General features: G+C 38.3%; 1 protein-coding gene across 8 annotated transcripts in view; it reads right to left on the bottom strand.

Moving 5' to 3' along the window:
• The window catches only part of PAK3 (p21 (RAC1) activated kinase 3), a 250,474-nt gene that overhangs the window by 36,821 nt on the left and 185,838 nt on the right, over positions 1–27,815 (bottom strand). For 4 of the 8 annotated variants that reach the window (XM_044763450.2, XM_070502414.1, XM_044763446.2 and 1 more), the window contains 6 exons: positions 25,000–25,044; positions 23,688–23,841; positions 21,923–21,960; positions 12,019–12,150; positions 10,983–11,148; positions 2,392–2,455 (listed from right to left, as the gene is read on the bottom strand). In XM_044763450.2, coding sequence (XP_044619385.1) covers positions 2,392–2,455; positions 10,983–11,148; positions 12,019–12,150; positions 21,923–21,960; positions 23,688–23,841; positions 25,000–25,044 — 599 coding nt within the window. The remainder of the gene's footprint in view (positions 1–2,391; positions 2,456–10,982; positions 11,149–12,018; positions 12,151–21,922; positions 21,961–23,687; positions 23,842–24,999; positions 25,045–27,815) is intronic. The other 4 variants (XM_070502415.1, XM_070502417.1, XM_014853741.3 and 1 more) reach the window with 1 other exon arrangement.

The raw sequence follows: 27,815 nt of genomic DNA, 5'->3' as shown, positions 1-27,815 counted from the left end.
ATTTTGCATCCTTTATTCATATCAACTGTCTGAAATCAGATGCATATTTTATACTTACAGCATATCTCCCTTTGTACTAGCCATGTTTCAAGTGCTCAAGAGTCACATGGTTACCATATTAGACAGCAAAGATCTGGAATGCCACTTCTCTGTGGATTGTGTATCCTCTTTTTTTTAAAGTATGCTTTTTTTTGGTGAGGAAGATTGGCACTCAGCTAACATCTGTTGCCAATCTTCCTCTTTTCTTTTTCTTTTCTCCCCACAGCCCCAGTATATAGTTGTATATCCTAGTTGTAGGTTATTCTAGTTCTTCTATGTGGGACACCACCACAGCATGGCTTGATGAGCAGTGTGTAGGTCTGCTGCCAAGATCTGAACTGGCGAACCCCGGGCCACCAAAGTGGAGCACGCAAATTTAACCACTCTACCACAGGGCCACCCCTGTGTATCCTTTCCTATTATTAGCTCCACCAAAGACCCAACCGGAATAAAATAAAATCTAAAAGCCAACCTTTGCTTTCCAAGCCCCCTTAGTACATAATATTATGTTTATGCAATCTGTCCTTTGGTGTTTACCTTTTGGGCATGAAGAAAGTGAGTTGAGCTTTGCATATGGGCATGGGAAGGTAAGGCTTCCTTGCTTAAGGTAAGAAAGAAAACTCCAGGTGGGAAATAACGGTTATAGAAGCCAGACCTGCTGGTGAATTGAGTAGGCTTGTCTCAATGTTCCTCTTGGACCCTACTTAGCCCTCTCTCAAGCATTTATCACTGTAGATTTTAAGTTCCTTGAGGGTCCACACCATCATTGCCCATCTCTGTTTCTCTAGCACTTAGCATATTGCTTGGCACATAGTTGGTGCTCAATAAATGTGGGCTGAGAAAATAAATTAATTTGAACAAATATACTTTCTCATTTGCACTAGACACATTTCAAGGGCTCTGTAGCCACACATGTTAGTGGCTACCATATAGGACTGCACAGATATAGCACAATTCCATCATCACAGAAAGTTCCATTGGATAGCACTGTTTTAGATCAACAGGCAGAAATACTATTTGACTATTTGAAGCAAAAGCACAAACAGGTATATATTTCAACCTCTTAGAAATGTAGTACCATTATGGTTTCCACTGGAAGAAAAACTTGGCCATATATTTCTCCCTAAGTTTCTGCCTCCCTCTCAGAGTCTTCTCACCACAGCATCTTGATTCCCACCAGGCACAAACCCTACAAGTAAGGGGGTGAGATATATCCCTCTTACCCTCTAGCCTAAATGTCTAATGAATGCGTTCCCTTATTTCCCAAGCTAAGTCGGAAATTTCCAAAGAAACTTTCGTATAAAAGCTAAGGGAAAGAAACAAAGTGTAAAAATCATGAAAAATAGTCAAGCTTATATATAATATATAATTTTCCGAACCCAAAAATCCTAGGAAAAACAGTGAGATGCTTCAAGAAATTCTACATTCTGTTATCCAAAAATAGACTCCATTGGGTGAGGGACTAGCATAATTTTTCAGGCCATTAGCTCTATCTCTTCCTTCCCAGTCCTTTGTCTTAGCCAGAAAACCTCTGGGGTGCCATCTTGCTTCCTGACATACAGTAGTGGGTGCACATAAATATCTTGTCTCATTTCCCATTTAAGAACAGCTCTTAATAACACTTCATTTCTCTTTAAAGAAAACTTTTCCCTGTTTCAGATGCTGTTGCCTCCTCAAGCCCTCCTGCTTAGTTTCACAGTGAGGCCTGAGAAACGTGTAATTGTAGCTGATGATCAGGATTACCTGAGAAACGTTTCCAAAGTTCAGATTCCTGAGCCCTACCTCAGATTTCTGGATCAAATCTCTGGTCATGGGGCCTGAGAATCTATTCTTAACGAGCATACGAGGTGAAAATGACGCACTCCATCTCATTTAGGAATTATTGATCTGTTTCCTCCTTACTCTGATGGTCAATTCTGCCTACCTCTGATTCATTCAACAACAACTTTGTCTACCCTCACTCTGTCACTTTGACAATGAAACACAATCTTAAGTACAACATCCATACAGATGTAGGGAGACAGGGATAAAGGGGGTTTTCATACAAGCTAGAGGTTTCTATAAACTTACTGCTTTTCTGGAGAAATCAGGTATGAACCTTCTAACTATTTGGGATCAAAATGTCCCTAAAAAATTCACTCTCAGCTCAACAACAGTGAAGATTCTAGCAGGATATGTTCCTTGTTTAATTAACAGTCAGTCTGCCAGACAGAAAGGCCAATATTATGAGAATGCAAAACATGAATATAACCCAGAAAATGAGAAGCATAATTCATGAGAAATCCAAGTTGTAACTGAATTTTAACATATGTCTCTGGTGTTCATCTTTTGATATTTCAAATAATCACTTACCCTTGACCAATTTTTTCAAATCTTGTGTATTTCTTCTTTGGGTCACCAACACTCACAATGCTTCCTGAGTTGGGGGGTGGAGGAGAGAAACAGAGAGAGAGAGAGATTTAAATTGATTGATGGATTCCCTTTATTTAATACTAAAAATTAAGATGCCAGAGTCAACGACAAATAAAACATTAGAGCAATATTCTCACGTGATCTATATTTATATGGATAATGATACATTTTATCAATGTAAGAAATAGTAATATATTAATTAAAGTGGTAGTAATCACCCATGCTACTTATATTCAAAATTGATGATGTTTGGGAAACAAAAAGGACTGGTCACAACTCAACATTTTTTATTTTTAAAGATTTTACTTTTCCTTTTTCTCCCCAAAGCCCCTGGTACATAGTTGTGTATTTTTAGTTGTGGATCCTTCTAGTTGTGGCATATGGGATGCCACCTCAGCATGGCCTGATGAGCGGTGCCATGTCTGGTGCTCAGGATTCGAACCGGTGAAACCCGGGCTGCTGAAGAAGAGCGCATGAACTTAACCACTTGGCCACGGGGCCGGCCCCACAACCCAACATTTATAAAAAGTTCCCATAAAAGGATACTGTGGATTAGGAGATAAAAACATCTAAGAACTTGTACACATTATTTAATAAAATCACTATCTTCTTTCAACTGGAGTAAAATTGAGCACTACACTACGTTCAATTCCACTAGACAAATATCTTTTGAGCAATTACTATGCACGCAGTACTGTGCTAAGGGCAATGGGGGATAGGGATGAGTCTAATAAAGAACAAAATTTAATCATTAAGTAACGAGTCTCATGCTTTTTAAAAACATACATCCCTGAACCTAGGACCCCACTAGCACTCCAAACATTTTTTAACAGCTTTAGTGAGTTTATGATTTCCACACCATAAAGTTCACGCATTTAAAGTATACAATTCAATGGTTTTCAGAAAATTTTTAGAGTTGTACAAATTTACTAAATTTCACCATGGTCTAATTTTAGAACATTTTCATCATCCCAACAAGAAACCTTGTGTCTATTAGCAGTCACTCTTCATCGCCCCTTGGCTTCCCAACCCATCCCCGGCAACTATTAATCTACTTTCTGTTTCTATGGATTATTCCAAACATTGTGGAGTAAATTTATAAGCCACATAAGAAAACCATTAATTTATCATGTTTGGCTCTGGAAAAAAAATTGGTTTTGTTATTTCAAAATATCAAATCCACTACTCAGAGGATGAATACTTGCCGCCACTCAGAGTAAATCTAAAGGAAGTGACAATGACTCTTCAATGCAATGCTCAAATAGGTGTAGACAAATTCCAGGCCATAGCAGCAGCAAGAGAATAAGGGTGCAGATTCTCAACTACTTTGAAGGGACTTATTTATTTGGATGCCTCTGGCCCTCAGTATCATTACCTTGAAGTCATATCTTACTAACATGGCCCCTGTCCCAAAGAAGTGTAGAGTCAGTAAGAGTTAGTAAGGCAAGATTTACATACACGAACTGATCAAGAGAAGGTCTATAGAGTCTACCTCCTAACTGTCACTCTTATTCATTTCCTGCTCTTCATGCCCAGGGCCACTGCCATTGCTTAGGCACTCAACATCTCTTGTCCAAACAATTGTGCTAGTCGTTACCTACCTCTGTACTCCGCCATCTCTAATTTCTCTTCCACAATACCTTTGGAAAAGGGTAACCATATAATTCATAGACAGAGACTTTCCTGGGTAAACTGAGATGTATAGTCACCCAATTCAGAGTGATTTTACTGCATGTTCATAATTCCTCAAAAGTTCCTCCTCACTAGGGGATCAAGTTCAAATTTCTTAGTCTAGCATAGGTCCTTTACCATCGAGCGCCATCTAACTCCTACCTAACCAGTCTAACCTCCTATTATTCCTCTCCTCTCCATCCGTCCTACTTTATATCATTGTGATACTAGCCTATATGAGGCTTAGGTCTTTGCAGATGCTCCCCCTTTCCCTTTCCTATCTAACCCATGAATTCCTATTTATTATTTAAATACAATCTCAAGTGATCCTCCCTTGTGAATTCTTCTCTCATCCTTCTAATGAGACTTACATGCTTCTTCTTGAGGACAGGAACTTTGTCTTTTCATCCCTGTAACTTCAGTGCCTAGAACAGTGGCTGCTGCTGAACAAATATTTGTTGACTAAATGAATGCAAACAAAAAATATGTGTTCAAGTGCTAAACTGTGTGCTATAGAAAATACCTCGTGTTAATTTAGACGATGATTTATCTTCTGGGCTAGTGAACAACTTAATTCAGACCTACCAGTAGATATTATACCTTGAAAAAAATAATAAAAGAATAAAAGAAATGTTTCACTGATGGATTGTTTATCAGGTTGTTGTGAGTTTTTGTTGTTTGTTTTTTGTAATAGAAGTCCATGGTTCAGTTAGGTTAAATAAGACTTACCAATATGCAAGTTGTTACAATTCTTTTTCTCTTGTATTTCCAGTCTCAGTCAATGATACTACCATCTACTCAGTAGCCTGAGTAAGAAATCTGGGAGTCATCTTCGATTCATTCCTTACCTTTACTCCCCACATGCAGTGGTCTACCGAGTCCTGGGCCTATATCTGTTTACCTCCTAGATACCTTTTGAATCTGCCCCTTTCTCATTACTACTGTTCCAGTTGGGCCCTCATCATTTTTGGTCTGGGCTATTTCAACAGGCTCCTAACTTGACTTCTAATTTCCAGCCTCCGCCCACTCCAGTCCAGGCTCCATACCTCTGTCAGGATGCTCTTAAGAGCAGACCCGATCACGTGATTCTCTGGTTCAGGAGTCTTTGATGCTTGCCCAACACCTACAGAGTAAAGCTCAAATTCTTTGTCATGGAATGCCAGGTTCTTCAAATCTGGTTTTTGCTTCATTCTCCATCTCATCTTCCCCACTTTCCCACCAGAACCTTGTGCTTTGACCGTAACAAACTAGTTGTAGATCATGATCAGCTCCTGCTTAACAGTTTAGTTTCCTGTCCTAAAACTTCAGTCCCGCCATCCACCACTAATTCTATATTGAAGTGACACTGAATAAGTCAAGAGTTCCCAGGCATATGCCTTCACACCTTCATTATGTGCTATTCTCTGCCTGGAATGTCCTTCTTAAGTTTTCTTCCTGGCAAGTTCCTATTCATGCTTCAACTCAGCTTCAGTGTTGTATCTTCTAGGAAGCCTTCTCTGATTTTTTTGAATAAAGTTAATAATTTCCCTTCTCTTTGTTACCCCTATACCTTCTCTCTCTCTCTTTCTGCCTCTTTTGCTTTTGTTCTTGCTCTCTTTCTCTGTCGCTAGTGGACCATGTATCTATATCTATTTATTTGACATCCCTTATAAACTCTGTCTTGAGAACAGGAGGCATGTCTTATTCATCTCTGGATCCTCAGTGTCTCCTCATACAATGCTGTGTGTGGAATATAGTGGTTACTCAATAAATGTCTGTTGAATTAAACTCAAATAAAATTAGGCATTTCCTTTTGTAAATGCCCCGTATTTTAAGACAGGGGTTAGAGAATATATTTTACTTGAGCTATATCTATAGTATGCCACCAATTTAACAACTTCTGAGTCACTATTTCATTTTTCAAATTGTCTCAGAGATTTTTACATCACTGAGAGCTATCCTTATTCAAGTCAGCTATTAATGGGTAACGGCCTAGACTTTTTTTTTTAATGAAATGATGATTTTAAAGTCACTTGAAACCATAGTTTTATTAAACAGTTTATAGTCTTCTAAGAAAGTTATACTATTAAGTCGCAAAGCAAACTCTTTCCCATAGACCGAACAAAAGCAAATAAGCTTCAGCCCAAGCCACTTTCTAAATTATGACCAATTCCAATTGGCAGGGTTCAGTTAATGAGGTTTTATGGTAGTAAATTATTCAGCCTTTATTTCCATGGTATGCAGGGGAAGGAAAACAACAACAACTGGAAATAAATCCTTTCGTGAGGATTACCATAAGACAACCATTCTGATGAGATCCTGCTTCTGAATTTAACTGCTGTTCAAATGAAATGGCGTCCCCACACTCATTACCTTCACAGGAGAGTGTGTGCTGCCATCTACTGATTTTAGGCAAGTACACAGGAAGCCTTGTTTACAATGCCAAATCACAAAACAAGCTTTTAAAGTGACCTCTTTCATCAGAGCCATTATAACTTGCTTTTATAAATTATAGCAATGAAAGGAAAAGACACTGTGACACAATAGGGAAAAAAGTGACAAAAATCAGCAACTCAAAATCAAAGAAAGAAAAATGATAGCAATACTAGAACACTTTCCTACCAGAGAAATTTCCTAAATAAGAAACAAACTATTCATTTTAAAGTACAAGGATTTAACAAATCACTAAATACTAGTATTTGAAAATAGGGTTCATGATGTGGTTTCAGCGGCAGGGAAGCCCATCAATGTGTTCTCCTGCATATTAAACTAAGCTGGACTCCAACCATTAAAGGATTATCGCTTTAGCATAATGAAAGTTTTGACTCCTGAGAAAAAGCAAAATAACTCTCTAAATTAACATCAGTTCCATCTGAGGGGCAATTCGGATAAAGAGTTTTGAGTGGGAAATGCTGGGGTAGGGGAGAGACGAAAGAAGGAGGCAATTGTGGGGCCCAGAGGAGGGAAGGCGAAGACAAATTTCCTGCATTGCACAATTTTGCTGACAGTCAGCACCTTTTGAAAATTTTCACGAAAATGTAGGGGTTACTTTATTTTCCAACAGATTCTGACAGACCACAATGAATAAGCCAGACCCAGGCTATCTGTCTTTGTAAAACTGAAAGATGATCTGTTCATTTTAGCCATTAATGATCCCATGGTCTGGCCCCCACAATCAGTATCTACGGAAGATGAACAGCCTGGCAGCTCTGTGGTCTGGGCTGCCCACCTCACAGTAAAAGGATCCATGAGACTGAAGGTGAGGTCGCCCTCACCTCTGCCTCATACTTATGGTGTGGCCCACTCTGGTATGTGGGCCATTCCTCTACCTCTCTGTCTCCCTTCCCCCTCTCCTTTGCCTCTCAGCACAGCTTTACTCCTTCCCCCAAGATCCAATAGGGGCCTTGATTCCAAGGTCCTCAGTGACTTCTTATAGGGACCATACATCTGGGATTATTCCTGGTTTCAAACATTCTGTCCCCATGGAAGACCTCATGCCTCATTTGTTTATATTGAAAAATATGGTCATTTTCATTTTTCAAAAATAACAATTTTATAATACTCTTTATCGTGCTAGGTGTATTACATACTTAACTTCATTTGGTCTTCACAAAATCTCTATTATATTGGTACTATTATTATCTCCATTTTTCAGATGAAGAAACTGAAGTTCAGAGGAGTTGAGTGACTTGCCTAATGACACACAGCTAGTCTGGGTCTATAACTCAGACTCAATTATGGTTCATTTCATCATTACAATGGGATTACAATCTTATTAAGCCTTTATACTCATGTAATAAAATAGTAACTACCATTTACTGAGCACCTAATGCGTACCAGGTACTGTTGCTGAGCTTTTTACATGCCTTATTCTCATTTAATTATCATAAAGCTATGAGTTTGGTAATATTATTATCTCCATTTTTTTAAAGGAGGAAAAATAGGTCCAGAAAAGTTAAAGTGCCTAAAGTGACACAGCTGGTAGCAATGGGCTTGTGATTGGAATCTGGGCCTTTCTGACTCCAATACCTGTTCTCTTAGCCGTAGGTAGAGCTAGGTAAAATCCGTCCCACAGACAGAATCCTAAAATGTAGTTATGATTCTTATTCCCATTTGACAGATAAGAAACTCAGGTTCAGAGGGGTTAAATAACTTGTCTAAGGTTATATAGCGAGTAAGGGGCAGAGAGAGGGCGATGGTGGAGCAGAAGCAGGAAAAATCGACTTTTCAGTATAGCTCAGCCTGGATCTGCTTCACGAGCAGCACTCCCTCATTTCTCTGCAGCTTCTCCCTGCCAAGATCTGTAAGCACAAGATAGGGGTGGCATTTACAGGTGGCCCACTGGCTAGAGGGAAAATGATTCTCTCTAGGCCCAAGCATTCTCCAGTAGAAAAGAAAACACTTAATAAAAAATATAATCAAAGGTAGCTTTCTCCTCTTCATCGTGTTGCTCAGTGCAGCGTAGAATAAACAACAAATTACAAAGACCACAGCTCCAGTACCATTACAGTTTATAAGCAAAGCAAGATTTTGGCCCAAGAAAATGTTGTTTGTTTCTCTGTCAATGAAGTTAAAAAAGCTATAAATCCATTTTCATTATAATAAATATATTGAAATTTGAAACAGATACCAAATAACAATCATTTTTACTAAAGTAAAGCTGTTAGATTTTTAAAATCTGGTATAATGTCATAGGTCATGTCTACATGTACAAAATAAGGGGAAAATAGAGGCAATTGTCTGAATAATCGAACTGAAATTACCCAGGCAATTCTTTCATTTATTCCTTCCCTTATACACAAATAGACAGTTGGAATATGCAGAAGCCAAGTGGGTAATGGAAATACTGTAAGCTTCGAAGGCAAACAGTCTCACATTCAAACTCTGGCTCTACTACTCATTAGTTTGGTGATTTGTTCACTTTTAGCTTTTTGAGGCTTACTTTGACAGATCTGTAAAATGAAGATATTCAAATCTACCACAAGGAATTATTGTGAAAATCAAACCTGATAATGTATGTAAAGTGGCCAGCAGAGAAGGTGCTCAATGAATGGGGATTATTACTGTTGTTATTATAGCAAATAGTTGGCATTAGCACTAGAGGCATATTTAATCATGTACAGTAAAGTCAGTTGGCTAAAGTCCAGCAATGCCAGTTCTGAGAGATCACTGACAGCTGCAAGCTGAACTCTTGCCTTTCCAAATACCTCTAGCTCCGAGTGTCTCAACCTCAACACTGTTGGCATTTGGGGCTGAATAATTCTTTGTTGCAGAGGGGAAAGGAGCGGGGGCTATCCTTTGCATTATAGAGCGTACAGAAGCATCCTTAGCCTCTATCCACTAAACACTAGTGGCAATCCCTGTGTCATGACGATTAACATGTCTCCAGACATTGCCAAATGTCCCCTGGGGGGCAAAATGGCCCTACAGCCACCTCTGCAGAGTCTTCCTGTGGCCTATAGCCCAAAGTGCTCTCTTCCTTTTCTGAGTTCTTTTACATAGACATTTGCAAAAACAAGATAGCCTCCTGTTCTCTAATTGTAACACACTATTAAATCATATCTTCCAAGAAAATTCTAAGTTTCTTGACGGCAGGAAATTGTTTTTCTGTTGTTTCCTCCAAAGATTCTGGCATAGAACAGACAAGTAGGAACCCAGTAAAGAAGCATTTGTTTGCTCATTTTTTTCATTCATTCACTCAACAAGCATTGTTAAGTGCCTTATGTACCAGGCACTTTATTAGAGCTAGACATACAGGAAAAGAAGACACAGTCCCTGGCCTTCAGGAGCTCACAGTCTAGTGAAAGAGACAGACTAGTACAGTGTGATATTTACTGCAATAAAGGCAGTAAAGAAGAGGGGTCCTTGGGGCTGGCCCCGTGGCCGAGTGGTTAAGTTCGCGCACTCCGCTGCAGGCGGCCCAGTGTTTCGTTGGTTCGAATCCTGGGCGCGGACATGGCACTGCTCATCAAACCACGCTGAGGCAGCGTCCCACATGCCACAACTAGAAGGACCCACAACGAAGAATATACAACTATGTACCAGGGGGCTTTGGGGAGAAAAAGGAAAAAATAAAATCTTTAAAAAAAAAAAAAAAAAAAGAAGAGGGGTCCTTAACTCAAACTGGGAGAGACAAGGAAGGCTTTCATGAGGAGGCAATTTTGAGCTGTTTTGAAGGATGAGCAGGAGTTAGTCAGACTGGGAGCACTGATTGCAAATAACTAGCAATTAGTTAGATGCTTTTGTAGTATGAGTTTGAATATGTTTCACAGACCTTTGACTCTTTTTAGCAGAGATATATTTTTTTTAATCTCCTTGACCCAGAAAGCTAACTGGAAGAGGAGTGTTTTGTAAAACTGAAACGAATATGTATGCACAAGCATGTACACACTAATGACACTGTGGGAAGGAGGGTGCAAGCATTTCTCGGCCGTGCCTCCCTTCCCACATAGAAATGCTCTTAAATTAGGGGAAAAGGCTATATTATTGCAGCTGCCAGTTTTGACTGATGCATTGGGTTCTGAGGTTGACTTATCTATCATGATTGATCAGCTGGGACCCTTGGGGTATGATCATAAGATATTTCATCAGACTATTTTATCCCTTTTGGGAACACAATCTTAAAATAAAATTTCCTACTTAATTCATTATGTCAAATTTTCACCTTAATTTTTTCAAGTGAAAATAAAATTTTCTGTTAAATTAAAAGTATGAATGAGGGAGTGATTTGAAATACATAGCAAGTCCCAAACTTTTCGTCGTGACTTCAGGGATCCTGGGGATCATGCAAGCAGATGCAAATTTTAAAGGATCCCTTCCCATTTTAAGTAGTTTATGAGACACCCTCTCATGAAGAAAGTCACAATGGCAAAATAACTCACTTAGCTTCTCTAGGATTTCCTCATCTGTCATCTTGGATTTTTTCCTTTGCCGGTCTGTATTTCTATACAAAGTACTGGAATTGGCATTCTCAGCAGAAGGTGGTGTGACCTCTTTATTTGGTGCTGCTGGTGAAGCAATCGATTCAACCACGGAACGAGTGTAGATCTTAAAGACAAAAAAAAAGTTCTACAATTTAAACAGCAGGCCCAGGAAAGCATGTGAAGTCAAGACATTGTCATATCAATAAGGCTTTTTTTTTAAATTAAGACAAAATTTTTAAGGAGTTTTAGGTTCACAGCACAATTGAGACAAAGGTACAGATATTTTCCATATACACCCTGTCCGCACATGCATAGTTTCACCCATTATCAACATCCCCCCACCACAGTGGTACATTTGTCACCATTGATGAACCTACATCGACACATCATAATCACCCAAAGCCCATAGTTTAAATTAGGGTTCACATTTGGTGTTGTACATCCTATGAGGTTGGACAAATGTATAATGACGTGTCCATCATTATAGTATCATACAGAGTAGTTTCACTGCCCTAAAAATCCTCTCTGCTCCATCTATTCATCCCTACCTCCACCTGCCCTGCCCCCCAACACTCAATGAGTTCTTAAAGACAAGTGATTTATATTAAAAAAGAGCTTTAAGTTGCTTCAAGTATACTGCCCTTGAAAGCTAGTCTTTAGAGGTCCTCATACGTGCTGTGCTAATTCTGGTCTTGGTGCCTCCGCTTAGGTAATTCTTCCTACCTGGTTCATATGGATTTCCTTCTCTTTCTTAACTTCTGCAGTAGTTTTATAACTTTGCACTTATTTGTAAATTGTTTGGTATTATTTTCTAATTGTCATGTGCTAATCTTGTGTCCCCAAACAGCAACCTCAACCAAGTTCATATCTTATATTCTAGTTCTGGGAACACAGTAGATGCTCAAGAGCTACTAGTTGACCAACTAGATTCTGGCTCTATGAGTGTTCCAAAGGACAGCTTTTGAATCATTTGGATCTAGTCTCTGTGACTTACTGATTTTGTATGCTCTGGTCTTGGTGCAATAACTGGGGGGGGCTCATTGTCATCTTCTTCTTCTTCCTCTTCTTCATCTTCTTCTTCAGACACAGGGGGAGCCAAAGGAGGCTCTGATGCTGTTTTTGTACTCTTATGACAAAAACAAAGTTTAAAGACCAGGTATTAATTCCTCATTGTTTTTCTTCAGAAATGAGACAAGGGAAAATAAATATTTAAGCATTTAGGGATTGGAGGAAACTGTATCTTTTACAAATGAGCAGAACCACCTACAATTTGGCGAACAGGGCCTGCCTACATTCAGAGATAAATTCAGGTCACAGTTTTAAACACCATGAAATTTTAAAAATTCTTTTTATTTTCCACTGGGTTCAAAAACAGTGAGCTATTCATTTAATATTTTAAAGTTCAATGTTTTTCAAATCAATTAATACATTTAAAAACTCAAATTAACTGCTATTAAAGCCTTTACTTTGCACTGGGCAGATCATCTATTTGTTGATTAAGAGTTTGTCAATCAGAAAAGGCTGTTTTGTGCATAAAGATCAGAGCATACATGTGGATATGGTATTAATACAGCTCTGTAAATATTCACTAAGTACAAACAAGCCCATAAATGTTTCTTTCCTATTTGGCCTCCTGGAAAGAAGCACTCAGAAAGTAACAGATGTGAAGATCTAAGAAATATCCATCTACATAAATAATTATCCAATCTTAACCAATATGTAAGTGGTGATTTGCAATGTTAAAAACTGCAAAAACACCACCACCACCAAAAATAATGACAACAATCACAGTATCTAGGGTTGATTCTTGATCATTCACCTTAATGCAGGGGTAAAATGGTTTCAAAGCTGAATTTTGAAAGAACTATGGCCATGGTTCTCAAAGTGTGGTCCCCAGATCAGCATCATCAGCATCATCGATAACTTGTTAGAAATGCAAATTCTTGGGCTCCATCCAGACCTACGAATCAGAAACTCTGGGAGTGGTACCTAGCAATCTGTTTCATACAAGCCTTTCAGGTGATCCTGATGCATGCTCAAGTTTAAAAACCACTGTAGGGGCCAGCCCAGTGGCACAGCGGTTAAGTGCACATGTTCTACTTCTGGGCGGCCCAGGGTTCGCTGGTTCAGATCTCAGGTGCGGACATGGCACCACTTGGCACGCCATACTGTGGTAGGCGTCCCAAGTATAAAGTAGAGGAAGATGGGCATGGATGTTAGCTCAGGGCCAGTCTTCCTCAGCAAAAAGAGGAGGATTGGCAGTAGTTAGCTCAGGGCTAATCTTCCTCAAAATCAATAAATCAATAAATCAATCAATAAAATAAAAACCACTGTAAGTCTGTGCTGTACAATATGGCAGCCACTAGACATATGTAGCTATTGAATACTTAAAATGTGGCTAGTCTGAATTGAGATGTGTTATAAGTGTAAAGTACATACCAGATATTGAATAGATAATATGAAAAAATTATAAAATATTTCCTTAATGCTTTTTATATTGAGTATAACTTGAAATGATAATACTTTGACTATGTTGGGTTAAATAAAATGTTATTAACATTTCTTTCACCTATTTCTTCTTGCTTTTTTAAAATGTGGTTATGAGAAAACAAAGTTACAAATATGGCTTTTATTACATTTCTGTTGGACAGCGCTATTATAGATGGCTTTTTACTTTGGGGTTTGTGTATGTGTGTATATATCTGGGGTTTTTTTATGCCTTTGGCTATACTGGCTCAGGCTAATGCTAAAAAGAATTTTTGTTCCTTGAGGGCAAAATTCTTGAGGCAGATACGGGCAGCCTACTAATAGACTATTACATCAAAGGACCACAGTCTATGATTTAAAATTCACTGTGAATTTTTTACAATTATGTATAAACCTACGGTGGAGTAATAAGGTGAAATGGTATATCTTATCGGATCCAGAAAAATTTATCTATTGTGAGAAAGAAAACAACTTATAATTTATAAATAAGCATTTGCAAGAATATTTGATTGTCCTGATATATATGCTGAGTGGTTTATAGATTGAAGTTTATATTCTTACTTGATATTGGTTTTCTTATTTATACACCTATATTTATTTTTAATTTAGCCAAAATAGTTGGGCTATTATATTGTATTGTGGTTGTGTTGACAGCAACATATGATGATGACATTAAGTTTCAGATAAAAAATCAGTTTCTTGGGCTGGCCTGGTGGTACAGCTGTTAAGTTCGTGTGCTCTGCCTCTGTGGCCCCGGGTTCATCAGTTGGGAGCCTGGGCGTGGACCTGTGCACCGCTTACCAAGCCATGCCGTGGCAGCCATCTCAACTGTAAAATAGAGGAAGATTGACACAGATTTTAGGTCAGGGCCAATCTTCCTCAGCAAAAAGAGGAGGATTGGAGGCGAATGTTAGCTCAGGGCTAAACCTCCTCCTCAAAAAAAAAAAAAAAAGGCTTCTGTTTGAGGAAAGACTAACTCTTCAGGGCACCTCAGTGGGCACAGGGAGAAATCACCTTTGGGTTATTGGTATTTGCTTTGATATTATTTTGTTGCAGAAACTTCTGCTCTTTTTTTTTTATTGAGTTAATGATAGATTACAATCTTGTGAGATTTCAGTTGTACATTAATGTTTGTCAGTCATGTTGTAGGTGCACCACTTCACCCTTTGTGCCCACCCCCCACCCCACCTTTCTCCTGGTATCCACTAAACTGTTCTTAGTCCATAATTTTAAATTCCTCATATGAGTGGAGTCATACACAGATTATCCTTCTCTCGCTGGCTTATTTCACTTAACATAATTCCCTCAAGGTCCATCCATGTTATTGCAAATGGAATGATTTTGTTCTGTTTTGCAGCTGAGTAGTATTCCATTGTATATATGTACCACATCTTCTTTATCCATTTGTCTGTTGCTGGACACTTAGGTTGCTTCCATGTCTTGGCTATTGTAAACAGTGCTGCAATAAACATTGGGGTGCATAGGACTTTTGGGATTGCTGACTTCAAGCTCTTTGGATAAATACCCAGTAGTGGGATGGCTGGATCGTATGGTAGTTCTATTTTTAATTTTTTGAGGAATCTCCATACTGTTTTCCATAGTGGCTGCACTAGTTTGCATTCCCACCAGCAGTGTATGAGGGTTCCTTTTTCTCCGCAACCTCTCCAACATTTGTTGCTATTAGTTTTAGATATTTTTTGTCATTCTAACGGGTGTAAGGTGATATCTTAGTGTAGTTTTGATTTGCATTTCCCTGATGATCAACTTCTGCTCTATCTTATGCCAGCTGGGATCCAGAATGCACCTAATCATTTATTCCTTGGTAGAAGGGCAGAACTTGCATATAAACTGACTATTTTTTACATGGCAAACAAATCTATTTTATCCCTTAGGCAAAATGAACCATGCCTAGGGATAAGCTTCATGTGGACCTATGAAAATGTCTGAAGTCAAAAATAATGCCGCAAGAAAAATATAATATCTAAATCAAGTAATGTCTAATTAAATGTCTATTAAGTACACGTCAACTTAACTAGTCATTTAAATTTAGTATTTATAGAAATTTCGTTACATTAAAAAATATATAGCTTAGATTGTTTTATCTAGCAATGATTCTTGAGTATTCACAGTGATTTCCAAGAAATTATACCTAGGCATAATTAAATTTACTTATAGTCAATAATTTCAAAATAAGTATTTCAAAAATCACTTTAAAAAGTTTACAGCAAAAATATAAAGTAAGGTGTAGAGGCCCTTTAACATATTTGATACAATGCATCATGTGGCTCCCATAAGTGACAGTGTATATACAGCCTATGGGGATCTAAAAATGGCCCTGGTGGCAAATATAAATGGGCTAAGGTCTAGGCTTCTTGGCCCAACACTTAGACTGGTACAGAGACCAATCAGTACCTACTAGCCAAGAGGTAACCTTCCACATCTCAATTTTGCAATTTCACTAGAGAAGATCCACCTGGAAAATTTCACTGACTATTTCTTAACATTCATTACTATCCTCACCATTCTAATTTCATATGGGGGACATTCTGCACCTCTAAAGATGGACTAAGAGGCTATTCGAAAACCTAAAGGTTTTCATCCTCTGAAGGTTTGTAGGGGAGGAAGAAGACAGATGTTTCTGTTTATCTGGGACCAAATACTATGCTGACATGTTGACTGATTGGTTGGAAAGAACGTGTGGCCTTCGGTGGACATTATGTTTTGGATGCTGACTAGGCCAAGGAGCATTAACTACCCAGCAATACACCTAGAACACCAGTCCTTGGTACTGAGAACTGAAAGAAACCTGATTTCCTGCTCCTGTGTAAATAATACTGGGACTGGGCATACTTTTTCTCTGTGTTAAACAATATCAACACAGAGCATATTTTCCTGTTCTTATGTTAAGTAATACTGAGAACAAACAGAAATAACTTATCTTCTTACTTTAAGAAATACTTGTCCTTGGAAGATAAGACTGAACCAACTGAAGTACTTCACTTGTTCAGAATAACAGCTTGCCCACCAAGACCCTCTTCAACACCCTCACTTGGCTGTATTCACCAATCCAAAGCTATTTTATCATAAACACTGCACAATCCTAACCCATTCATTGCCTCGCAAGACCTACTTTAAAATCACACAGCCGTGCTCTAAAATCCTAGAAATATTCTCCCTTGATATCCTCTTTCTAAAACACTGTGAAGACTCTGTCAAGGTAGTGCACTTTCTTGCTACTGTAAGTATAATAAAATTAGCTTTGCTGGATTAACAGGTTTTTCTAGCGGTGTTTTTGGAAGTCAAAGTAGAATGTTGCTCCACTATTCTTTCCAGGCTGAGAATTACTATGTCTAATATGTCTAAATTTGTTAAAATATAGATAGATGGATAAGGAGTAAGGAATATTTTTGTCTTATTGACATCAGGTATTTTGGACATTTTTATCATTGCACACAGCGGGGCAGTGGAGGTAATTCTTAACCTGAGTTGGATTCTGGACTTTTGTTGGAGTTCTAAAGGGTTTAGCCTATCTCCTTAGAAAAATACAGGTACACTCATATTTTTACATATAATTTCAAGGGTTCATAGATCTTCTGAAGCCCATCCATGGGCTCTAAGTTATAAACCCTGCTCTGGAGAATACACCAGCTAGAGGAACTACCTTAGGAAACTTTCCTTTCTTTGAGCTTAATTTTTAAGGTTCAAAAGAATTAGAAGGAAGGACTTTGGAGACATTAGATAATGCAAAATGTGGTTTGTGGGCCCCTTTTGGTGCTTGTTTAAAATGCAGATTTCAGGGTTTTATTCCAGACCTATTCTGGGAATGGAGTCCTGGAATTTACCTTTTTAACAGACTCCTCAGGCAATCCTGATGGACACTGAAGTAAAAGAACCACTAATCCAGATGAACAAAATAAACCAGTACTGCAAATCAAAACTACAATCTGTCAACTGTACACCCAGGTTCTCACAAATCATAGCATACTCATATTATTGCTGTCACCTTCCACTCTGAATACTAGCTCAGGATTCTAAATGCATTATTTCACTCTCTATAGTACAATAAAAATATGAAATTTAAAAAGAAGCCTCAAATTGAAGAGTAGGACCCTGAACAGTATTTAACATTTAATACACTAATATCAAAAACATTACCATGACTGAGCAGTAAAGTGATGTCATATGACTATGAGAGGTATCGCTGTATTCAATATTAATTATATAGCCATTGTTTAACACATATAGTGAATACAACATTGCTTCTATTTGAATTCCCACCAAGGCAACTAGAGGATGCCAAAACTTGTGATCAGTTCAGGTTGTGTCTATAAGGGGTAGCCAATCCCATCAAATTAGATCCTGTAGGACAGCTAGGTCTACTGGGAGTGTTTCTAATGCAAAAAAAAGCACAAGCAGTGTGAAGTGCCATCTCCCCCTAGAACCATTAGGAGAACACAAGGTGCAATTCTCTATTCCTAAGTAACTGAGTCCCAATGAAGTGATGCAACCTGAACTTAGGGTCTAATTCAGTTCATTCAATCAACAGAAACCTTGCTTTAGTCATGCAGTTTAATCAATTGTATCTACCTGGAAGTCCTGCCAGCCCTTCAAATTCAAACTGTCCAATAGAAAACTCAGCATCTTCTCACAGAAATCCGCATCACCTGCAAGATGACATCTTTTTGCCCACTTGCATATCATTCTAAGTGTGCAATTACCTCTGACCTCAACCTTGCCTCCAATCAATAACCCAAATATCCCTGGCATTTGAACCTAATCTCCATTCCTACTGCCACTATCTCACTTAGGTCCTCATTACCTCTGGCCTGGATGCTTGCAATATTTCCCCAACTGGTCTCCCTTTGTTCAGTCTCACCTTCTGTCCTTAATTCATTCTGGACATTTGCTGTCACATCACTCTGCCTAAAGCATAAGCTTTAATCACCTAACTCTCCTGCTCCAAAAACTTCAAGGGCTTCCCCCTCTACACTTAAAAAGGCCAGATTCCTTAGAATACCATTTAACAGCCTCTGTGATTTGGCCCCAACTACTTTCAAGGCTTAACTCCTACTATTCTTTTTCTTGCATCTCAGTCTTATTCAAACTCACATCCTTCTCCCCTTGCTCTCCTCACTACCATGACCTTTCCCATGCTTTTCTTTTTGCTTAGAATGTCCTTCTCTATCTTCACAGGTCCAAGTCTCATCCGACCTTCAAGATCTAGCTCAAATGCCACCTTTTATATGAAGCATTTTTTAATTCAACATTCAACAAATACGTACCAAGTGCCTATTTTGTACCAGGCACTGAGCTTAAGCCCTTGGAAAAAGGGCCTCCTTCCTTTTCCTTCTCCGGCTAAAAGTAATCTCTTTTCTCTGAATTCTCATAGAAAATGGACATATTTTATGGTATGTAACATGATCCACATTGTATTGTACTTCTTTATGTTCTTACTTCTCTTCCCTTACCAGACTGAGCTCCAAATTTCCTACTGCTTACAAGGAGGCACTTGATAAATATGTGTTAAATACGTGAATATTCAGTTGTGTTATCTCCAAACAATGAGATCATCATTTCATTTCCATCTGATTTGATGGAATATCTTCAACATTATGTAGATTTAGTTTTAACTCTACAAGCAAAACCAATAGAAGTAAGCTCAAAAAGAAAAGGCCAATATCTTAGGAGATATGAACTGTTTACTAAAAGAAAAACCAATACACAGACCGCCCTAGCAGGTTAGTATTTAAAATAACTGACATATGGGGCTGGCCCCGTGGCCGAGTGGTTAGGTTCGCGCGCTCCGCTGCAGGCAGCCCAGTGTTTCGTTGGTTCGAATCCTGGGCGTGGACATGGCACTGCTCATCGGACCATGCTGAGGCAGCGTCCCACATGCCACAACTAGAAGGACCCACAACGAAGAATATACAACTATGTACTGGGGGGGCTTTGGGGAGAAAAAGGAAAAAATAAAATCTTTAAAAAAAAATAAAAAAATAAAAAAATAAAATAACTGACATACCTAAAAAAAATAACTATTTCTTTGCCAGGATACCCAGCCAGTATTGCACAATAATGACATTTATTACATCAAAGGAGGTTAGGTATGTGATGGTCATGGAAGGTTGGCATTTTTGCCTTTCCCACTTTGCTATTCCTCCTTTCATGTGCTGTTTTCAGTGTGGCCCAGGAAGCTGTCATGGCAACAAGGACGAAGGAAGGGAAATGACCAGTGAGAAAGGGAGGGCCACATTCTGTTGTGTTTTGGGAAATCTGAGCAAGGTACAAGTACCATGGCCTCATACAAGTCTCAAGTGTGGAAAAAGTGAGTTTCATTTTGTTGCCATCTAAAAATAATAGTAATAGTAGCTTACATTTAGCAAACACATAGTATGTGCTAGGTAATGTACTCAGTATATTATATGCATTATTGCATTCAATATTCACACATTTTAGGAAGTAGGTTCTGTTATTCTCAGTTAAAGCTGAGGAAAGACAGGCTCATAGAATCTAAGCCACTTTCCTGAAGTTGCACAGCTTGTAAGTGGAAGAATAAGATAAACACCTATGTCCAGAGCCTTCACTCCTTTTTAAAAGCTTTATTTTCAATTGTGGTAAAATATACATAACATAAAATTTACCATCTTAACCATTTTTAAGTGCACAGTTCAACAGTATTAAGCACATTCACATTGTTGTGCAGCCAGCACTGTCATCCATCTCCAGAACTCTTCATCTTGCAAACCTGAAACTCTGTACCCATTAAACAACAACTCTCCATTTCTGCCTCCCTCAGCAACTACATTTTCCTCTATAATTTTCATTACTCTACGTAGCTCATATAAGTAGAATCATACAGTATTTGTCTTGATTATTTCACTTAGAATAATATCCTCAAGGTTCATCCATGTTGTAGCATGTGTCAAAGTTCCCTTTCTTTTTAAGGCTGAATAGTATTCCATTGTATGGATATACCACATTTTGTTTATCCATTCATTCACTGATGAAGACGTGGGCTGCTTCCACCTTTTGGTTATTGTGAATAATGCTGCTATAAAAATGAGTGTATAAATATCTGAGACCCTGCTTTCAATTCTTTTAGGTATAAATCCAGAAGTGGAATTCCTGTATCATATGGTAATTCTATTTTTAACTTTTGAATAACTGCCATACTATTTCGGAGCCTTTACTCTTTAGCACTAATGATCTACTGCTATCACACTGGCCACCCAGGGTGACATCAAGCTGGCCAGCATTTATCCTCTATAAAAGGAAGAATAAGCTTGATTATCCACGAGTCTTTGAATACACAGTTAGGAAACTTTCTTTAATGCTAATTATTTCACTCCTAAGGAAGAAAATGAGGCAAAAAATAATTTCTATCAGGATACCAAAATGAAAATCACACAAAGAGAAGCCTTGGCTATGATCGTTTTCTATCTAATGGGTATTCTTTCAGATACAACAGTACTTTCAAGGACTTGTAAACTAGGTTACTTATTTTCTAGTCACTTCTCTGGTAAAACTATCTTTGTGACTTTGGGCAAAGCTCCCCCCCACCTCCAGTGCACTGCAGTTTGTTGGAACAGGTAACACTAAAAGATGCAGTGGTGTGACCTTAGGCAAGTTATTTCACCTCTCTGAACCTCATCCATAAAATGAAGAAAATGGTTAAGACTTACCTAGTTGGGTTGTGGGAAAGGTTAATATAAAATATTATTAGCCCAGTGCCTGGCACATTATAATTGATCAGTAAAGAGAAGTTGCTATCATTATGATTATTATTTTCAAGATTCTATATGTAAGAGAAATAGAAACATTTATCTACATAAAGATTTGTACACAAACGTTCATAGCAGCTTTATTTATAATAGCCAAAAACTGCAAACAGTCCAGAAATCCTTCAATGGGTAAAGTGTTAAACAAACAGTGGGACATCCATAGTACGGGACACTACTTAGCAATAGAAAGTAACAAATTACTATACACACAGCTTGGATGAATCCTAAGAGCATTATGCTGAGTGAGAAAAGCCAATCCCAAAAGGTCATGAAATGTATTATTTCATTTACATGAAATGTCCAGAAACATAAATCTATAAAACAAGATTACTGATTGCCTGGGGCTAGGGTGGGGGTGAGTGGGGATTAAGTGTAATCGGGCATGAGGGATCTTATTGGGGTGATGAAAGTAGTCTAAAACTGCCTTGTGGTGATGGTAGCACATGAGTATAAATTTACTAAAATTCATCAAACTGTACACTCAAAAATGGGTGAATTTTATATATCTAAATTATACCTTTAAAAACTGTTTTTAAAACATTCTATATCTAAACCGGATCTGCACAACTGTATTCTGTTGGACCACCAGCAACACTGATCACACAAAACCATTTTCAGTTTTTCACTTACCGAAGGATGGGCTGCTATGTATCCGTGCGCACTTTTATCTGAAAAGTGAAGATAAAGATGTCACCTTTGTTTGATAAAAACTGCCTCATTTAGAGACCACACTAAAACACCCAACAAACTTGCATGCCTTTGACCAGAAGGAAATTCTCCAATTCAATACTAAATAGATATTATGACAAACAACATAGTTTTTCTTAAAATAGTTCACACCCTTACATCCTCACCATAATCTCACCATGTCATTTTATAGACCTTAATGAAGGCCTCCAGTGAATCTCATCTATTACAGGAATGCCGAGATTACCTACTTCTGATTGATATGATTCTATACATCTATATCTTCTCCCCCACGTCCTTCTTCCCCCTACCCTCCCTCCCTCCTTTCCCTTCTCTACTCTCCCCTTCCCCACCTCCTCTCTTCCTCCTAGTCAGTCTCAACACTAGAGCATCCAGAAAACATATGGTGAGTTTCACTCAGCTCAGAATAGTGCGATAACTCAGATACTGTTGAGTTCTAACATAGTTTTCAGGATTTCATCTTTGTAAGTTGAGAGAATTCGACACATAATAATAAAGGGGTTAAAAAGCAGTGGCAACTTGGAATAAAGAACAAATGCTGAGAATCTAGAAGGTATTAATAGATACACTAAAATGATTTCTTGAATGCATTTTTGGCTCTGGTCGCCTATGATTCTACAATGAACTTGGAGCACAGCTCTAGATTTCCTTTCATGAAGCATTGTTTGATGTATCACCAGGATCTTTTAGACATTTTATTCTATGTGGAAGACTAAATATCATAAAAAGCTCTCTTTGGTGGGTTTTGTTTTTCTTTTAGGTTTTCACCATTGTATAACAGCAGTTAAGCAATCTTCTCATTAAAAAAAAGTCCCATTTAGCATGTGAATTGCCATATGCCTTTAAGTTTGGGCTTTGATATTTGTTATGGCCAAATCAGACACTGCTCCCCTTCCAAGTGTATCCTTGCACCATTCTTGAAGTGATTTCAAGCCTGCCCTATACTAAAACCAACGCCAAGAGGTAGGGGCTCTTTATAACTGGGGTGCTAATGATAATAGTCCCTTCTTTTTTTAGATGTTGAATAATAAATTGCTCTAGAGAGGCAACCTAGAGCCTCTTTCTCAAAATGCAAAAGTATTGTTTTGTATATTGTTTTCAGTTGCTTATAGCGCAAATTTGAACATCAAAACTTCAAACAAAGGCCGGCTCTACATGCTAGCAAGTGAAGTTGAGATTTATCAGGAACACGGCCATTTCCATCTCTTAGAAGACGTGATTTCTTTTTTTAAGTCTGACTTTGAGGTCTCACCAAAATAACCTGGCAACCACAAAATTGATGCTGTCATCATCATGCAATTCACTGAATCTAAGGGATAAAATAAATTTCAAGAGACCATGGTTTGATCCATGTACCTCTTACTTCATAAACACATCACAAGGCCTGATTCTAAGTGACTTAGCGTCTTCTTGCCAGTGAAGCAAAAAAACCATTGTGATTGCTGATTCAAACGGACAGCTACTGCTTCACTAGACAATTTCTTTGAGTTCTAAAATCACACAAATACTGTAAAGCTCCTAACATCAACTTCAACTTCCAACTCATCTTTTGATTTGCTCAGGTTGAAGTCGTTCGTAGAAGGCACTAGAATTGACTTCAAATGCCCTACAGGTGTTCTGTTCTAATCCTGAGACTCTGAGCTTGGAATTGCTTCTCCATTTTTTGATAGCCTAGATTTCCTCTTACCTCCTGATGTAAAGCTCATGTATTTCTGGTTGTTGACTGTTTCTTTGGAGTCATAGAATTTGAGAACATCTAGAACGGCTTGTGGGTTCTTCTTCTGTTCCAGTTTTGTTATGTTTGAAGTTTGGAGTAATCGTGCCCATTGCTCAGGAATTCCCTGTGGACAACCAAAGGGAAAGAATGGCAGCTCAGAACATTCAGCAGCTGCATGTTCATGTTCCAGTAAAGTTCTTCACCAAGAAGCCCATGCTACCTGTAGGATTACACTTGGGAAACTGAAGTTACACTCTAGATTTAAAGTTAGTAACTTAATAATGCAATCATTCTCTTCTCTAATTAAAACACATAGGTAAAACTAGGATCCAACTTAAAAAGGGTGGGTGGGAGTATGACTGTGATAGAAAAAAAAAAGCGCATGAAAATCACCTCCATATTAACTCTGCTCATCCATGAAATGATGTTTACGGCTTAGCTTATTTTTTCTGGCGACTCAGGGCAGACATAGCAAGACTTCTCTAAATTTGTGCACAGCACAGTATGGTGCGGATCAATAGATTTTATATGACCGGAATAACATAAACTGTTTCTGGGTATGTTGTAATCAGAATATCTTTTAGAATAAAAGGAAAGACTCACCCTTGGTCAGTTCATACTTTGTGATTATAAAATGTAATTTTTTAGGTCTAGAGCTTTAATATAAAGGGGGATTGAGAGGAGACAAAAATAGAATTGTGGAGGGGCAATAAACACTGAGATGCTAAATAGTAACATTAATGCTGCTTTGGGCATTTTCCCTGCAGCCTTCTCCTCTCCTCCCTCCATCCCTTCCTCCCCACTTCTTCCATTGGCCACATCGAACCTGGGGACTGCAACAACCATGTGAAAGCCTTGTGAGAATTTGCAATAATCTGAAGCATTTAGAGCAGAGGGGAGGGAGTATTTGGAAATCTAACCAAGGAGAATTGGAAAAATTACACAGAGAGGTTAGTTTTGCATTGAACATTCAGCATTCTTTCCTACATGTTCAGCCTACAGATGTCCCCATTTCATAATTATCCAACCTCCAAGAGCAACTTGGAGCAAGAAACAGACACACTATTCCTGAAGTGCATCTAGACACAATTTATGTGGCTTTGTCCTATGAAGTCTCGGCAAAACAATGTGTGACGTGGGCCTCCAGAGTTTGGGAATGACAACAAAAAAGTGAGATAAGCCAAGCAACAACTCTACTGCACACACATGAACCTGCTGCTGCAGTGCTATGACATCTCAAAGAAGCACTTTGATGCAAGCTTCTTTTGGGCCTGTGACGCACCTCTGGGAGCTTCCCTGGGCACATCTGTGAGCCATAGAGATCTGGCTGTAATGGACGTAAATAAAGAAAGAAAAGAAAGTTAAAACAGAATGTGGGACAACTTAGAAGGTGGGAGGAGATGAAACCAATGGGTCTGAATGGGGGAGGGTAATCCCTTCTAAAGTGGGGAGGTTATGAAAATAGGGAGGTATTAACTAAATCAGGGGCAGGACAGGCTACAGGGCAACAGATTTGAGAAAGCAGAGAAAACGACAATGTTTCAACGTTTGGATGCATAATTCCACTTTTGGCCAGATGCTTCCTCCATAAATATGCAATAATAAGAATTACCATTAAATGATTGGAGAAATTACTAAAAGGCAGAAACATGACTTTGGAAGGAAGAAGGATGGAATCATGAAAAGCTTCCACAACAATTTGTAAGTTGTTATTATAACTGGGTGATCACAGGTAGCCAATGGCCATGTGATGAACTTACAAATTTCAGTTCCCAATTCTGGTTAACCATTTTCAGTTTCACATTGGAAGTATCTGTGTGGCTAATAGTCAAAGGATAGCTATATAGTGATGCTGAATTTAACATTTGTTTTCATTGATGTGATTCTTCTGCACTTTGTAGCTAAAGTCATGGCTGGCTTAGAGAAAACTAGATTAAGGATTTCCCACACAGCCAGACTCTATGTTTGAGGTTCTTGTGACATTTGGACGAGGGAAAGGGCAACCATTTCATTTCAAACCATATATGAATAATTTCCATTTTAATGGCGCAGTTCCAAAGTCCCACTTCCCACAAAATAAGATCAGATATAAGGTAAAAGCTCTGTCTAAACAAAGATATCTCTAACACTACGGAAACATGCTTTGACCCAACTGGTTTGATTTGGGATACAGGTCTTTGATTCCTGGCATTTTGGGTTACTCCAAGCACAGTGAAACAATACTTTTACATGCATTAATCACGCAATTTAATGCTAAAGCCTTAAGCCAAAAATTTGAACTCAGGAGCCCATGCATGATCCCAGTTCTGATTCTAAGTGCAATTAATAGCATTTGGTTAATACTGTAATGGCCAAAGGAGTTATTAAGTGTTACAAAACCAGGTATGCATTGCACATAACCACTAGAGCAGACATCATTGGCACGATCATTACCATAATTATTAGAATATTTGCAGTTACTATACATTCTCATGGCACTTCTAAACTTTTGTGATAAATAGTCTTGTGATCACTAGACAGCAGGAAAAAATGCTGTCAATTGTAGAAGATTCTCCAGACAACTATACTTACCACATGACTACACTGCTGACATAATTTCTTTTGTAAGTTGAGATAAACCAGTTAATCAATGAAACCTGACACTTAAATTTGAACATATGCCACAAAGGCACATAATCAGATAGCCATCTTAGTACTCCAAATTGAGGTACAAATCCCAAAAGTTAGACAGCTAACAGAGACCTAGAAGTATGAGCATCAGAAGCAGGAGCACATATCAACGCCTGACCATGTATACAATAACAATTAGATGTACATCAAGCTGGGGATTGTCCAGTGTAGCCCAGGAGAATGGCAGCATGATACAACAGGCCAAGCATTTATCTTATCATAAAAATGATAATTTATATCACTCATACCATTTTTCCCTCTGATTGACTTGAAGCGACCGTCACAGGTCTAGAGGTCTGGAAGGGGGAGTTCTGAAGTATTTGGGACAAAAATGGCAATATAAAGGGTAAGGACTCATAATAGTTTAATACCAAAAACCTCACCTCCCAACCTAATTTTAACCTCAAGGTCCAAGTGTATGACCAGGTGCACAAAGTTATAAGGGCCAATTAGCCATAGGGTAATCACCAAGCAACACACCAAATTAGTGCCCAAATATTCAACATAGCAGGCCCTTGTAACAACTGGACTAGACTGTTCAACAAGTTGCTCAAAAGTCAACCTAAACAACTGCAATAATCAAGTTTAGTAATATACCCACTCCTGTGCACAAACACGCAATGAATCAGTGATACTATGGCAATTAGGACTCAATTTGAAATCCTACCAATAAAATGATTTTTAAAAGCTTATTACCATTTGGTATTTTTAGCAATAGTAAATGTAAATCATAGGTTAAGATTGTTAAAAAAAGGCAGAATTTTATATCTTTAAAAATAATGTGTGGACAAGTAGTTATAAAAGATTATCAAGATGACAAAGTACATCAGATTTCCAAATTTAGCCAGTATTTGATCTACATATTAAATGGCTTTCTAACAGCTGACTGCATCCGAACAGCTGCTTTATTTCAAATTGGGTTTTTGGGAGGACGCGACAGGTTTTTGGTTGGTTTGGTTCAGTTGCATTGAACTGTTTTTCAAGATTGGAAAGAATGCCCATCCCATATTCCACCCCATCCCTCTCTGGCTGGTTCTTTGAGTTCTAATTGACAACAGGTTAGAAATGGCTGGTCTGCAATCAGCAAGATGATGGTGACCCACTTTCCTTCATTTCCATTCAGAGCCCATAAAGAACAAAGAAAGAGCTAAAGATAGAGAGATTGTATCATAAGATGTCAAGCAAGTTGGAAAGAGTGGAAAAAATAAACAACAGTAAAAGAACCAGATTGTCACATGAGAATAGCAGAGGAGAAAACTTTCACATCAGAAAACAAAAAGGAAGGAAAAAAGAAAAGAAAAATATGGAGTGGCAACAATAAATTCAAGAGAAGTTTAAACAGTAGAAAAGCACATAGAAAATAAAAAGGTCAAAACTGGAAAGATAAAGTTCTTAAAAAAGGGAAGAGTTATTAGATGAAACTTATAA

Source organism: Equus asinus, chromosome X (genome assembly GCF_041296235.1).
Source record: "Equus asinus isolate D_3611 breed Donkey chromosome X, EquAss-T2T_v2, whole genome shotgun sequence".
Classification (NCBI taxonomy): domain Eukaryota; kingdom Metazoa; phylum Chordata; class Mammalia; order Perissodactyla; family Equidae; genus Equus; species Equus asinus.
The sequence above is the reverse complement of the archived record's forward strand: the minus strand, read 5'-3'. Positions and strand labels throughout refer to the sequence as shown.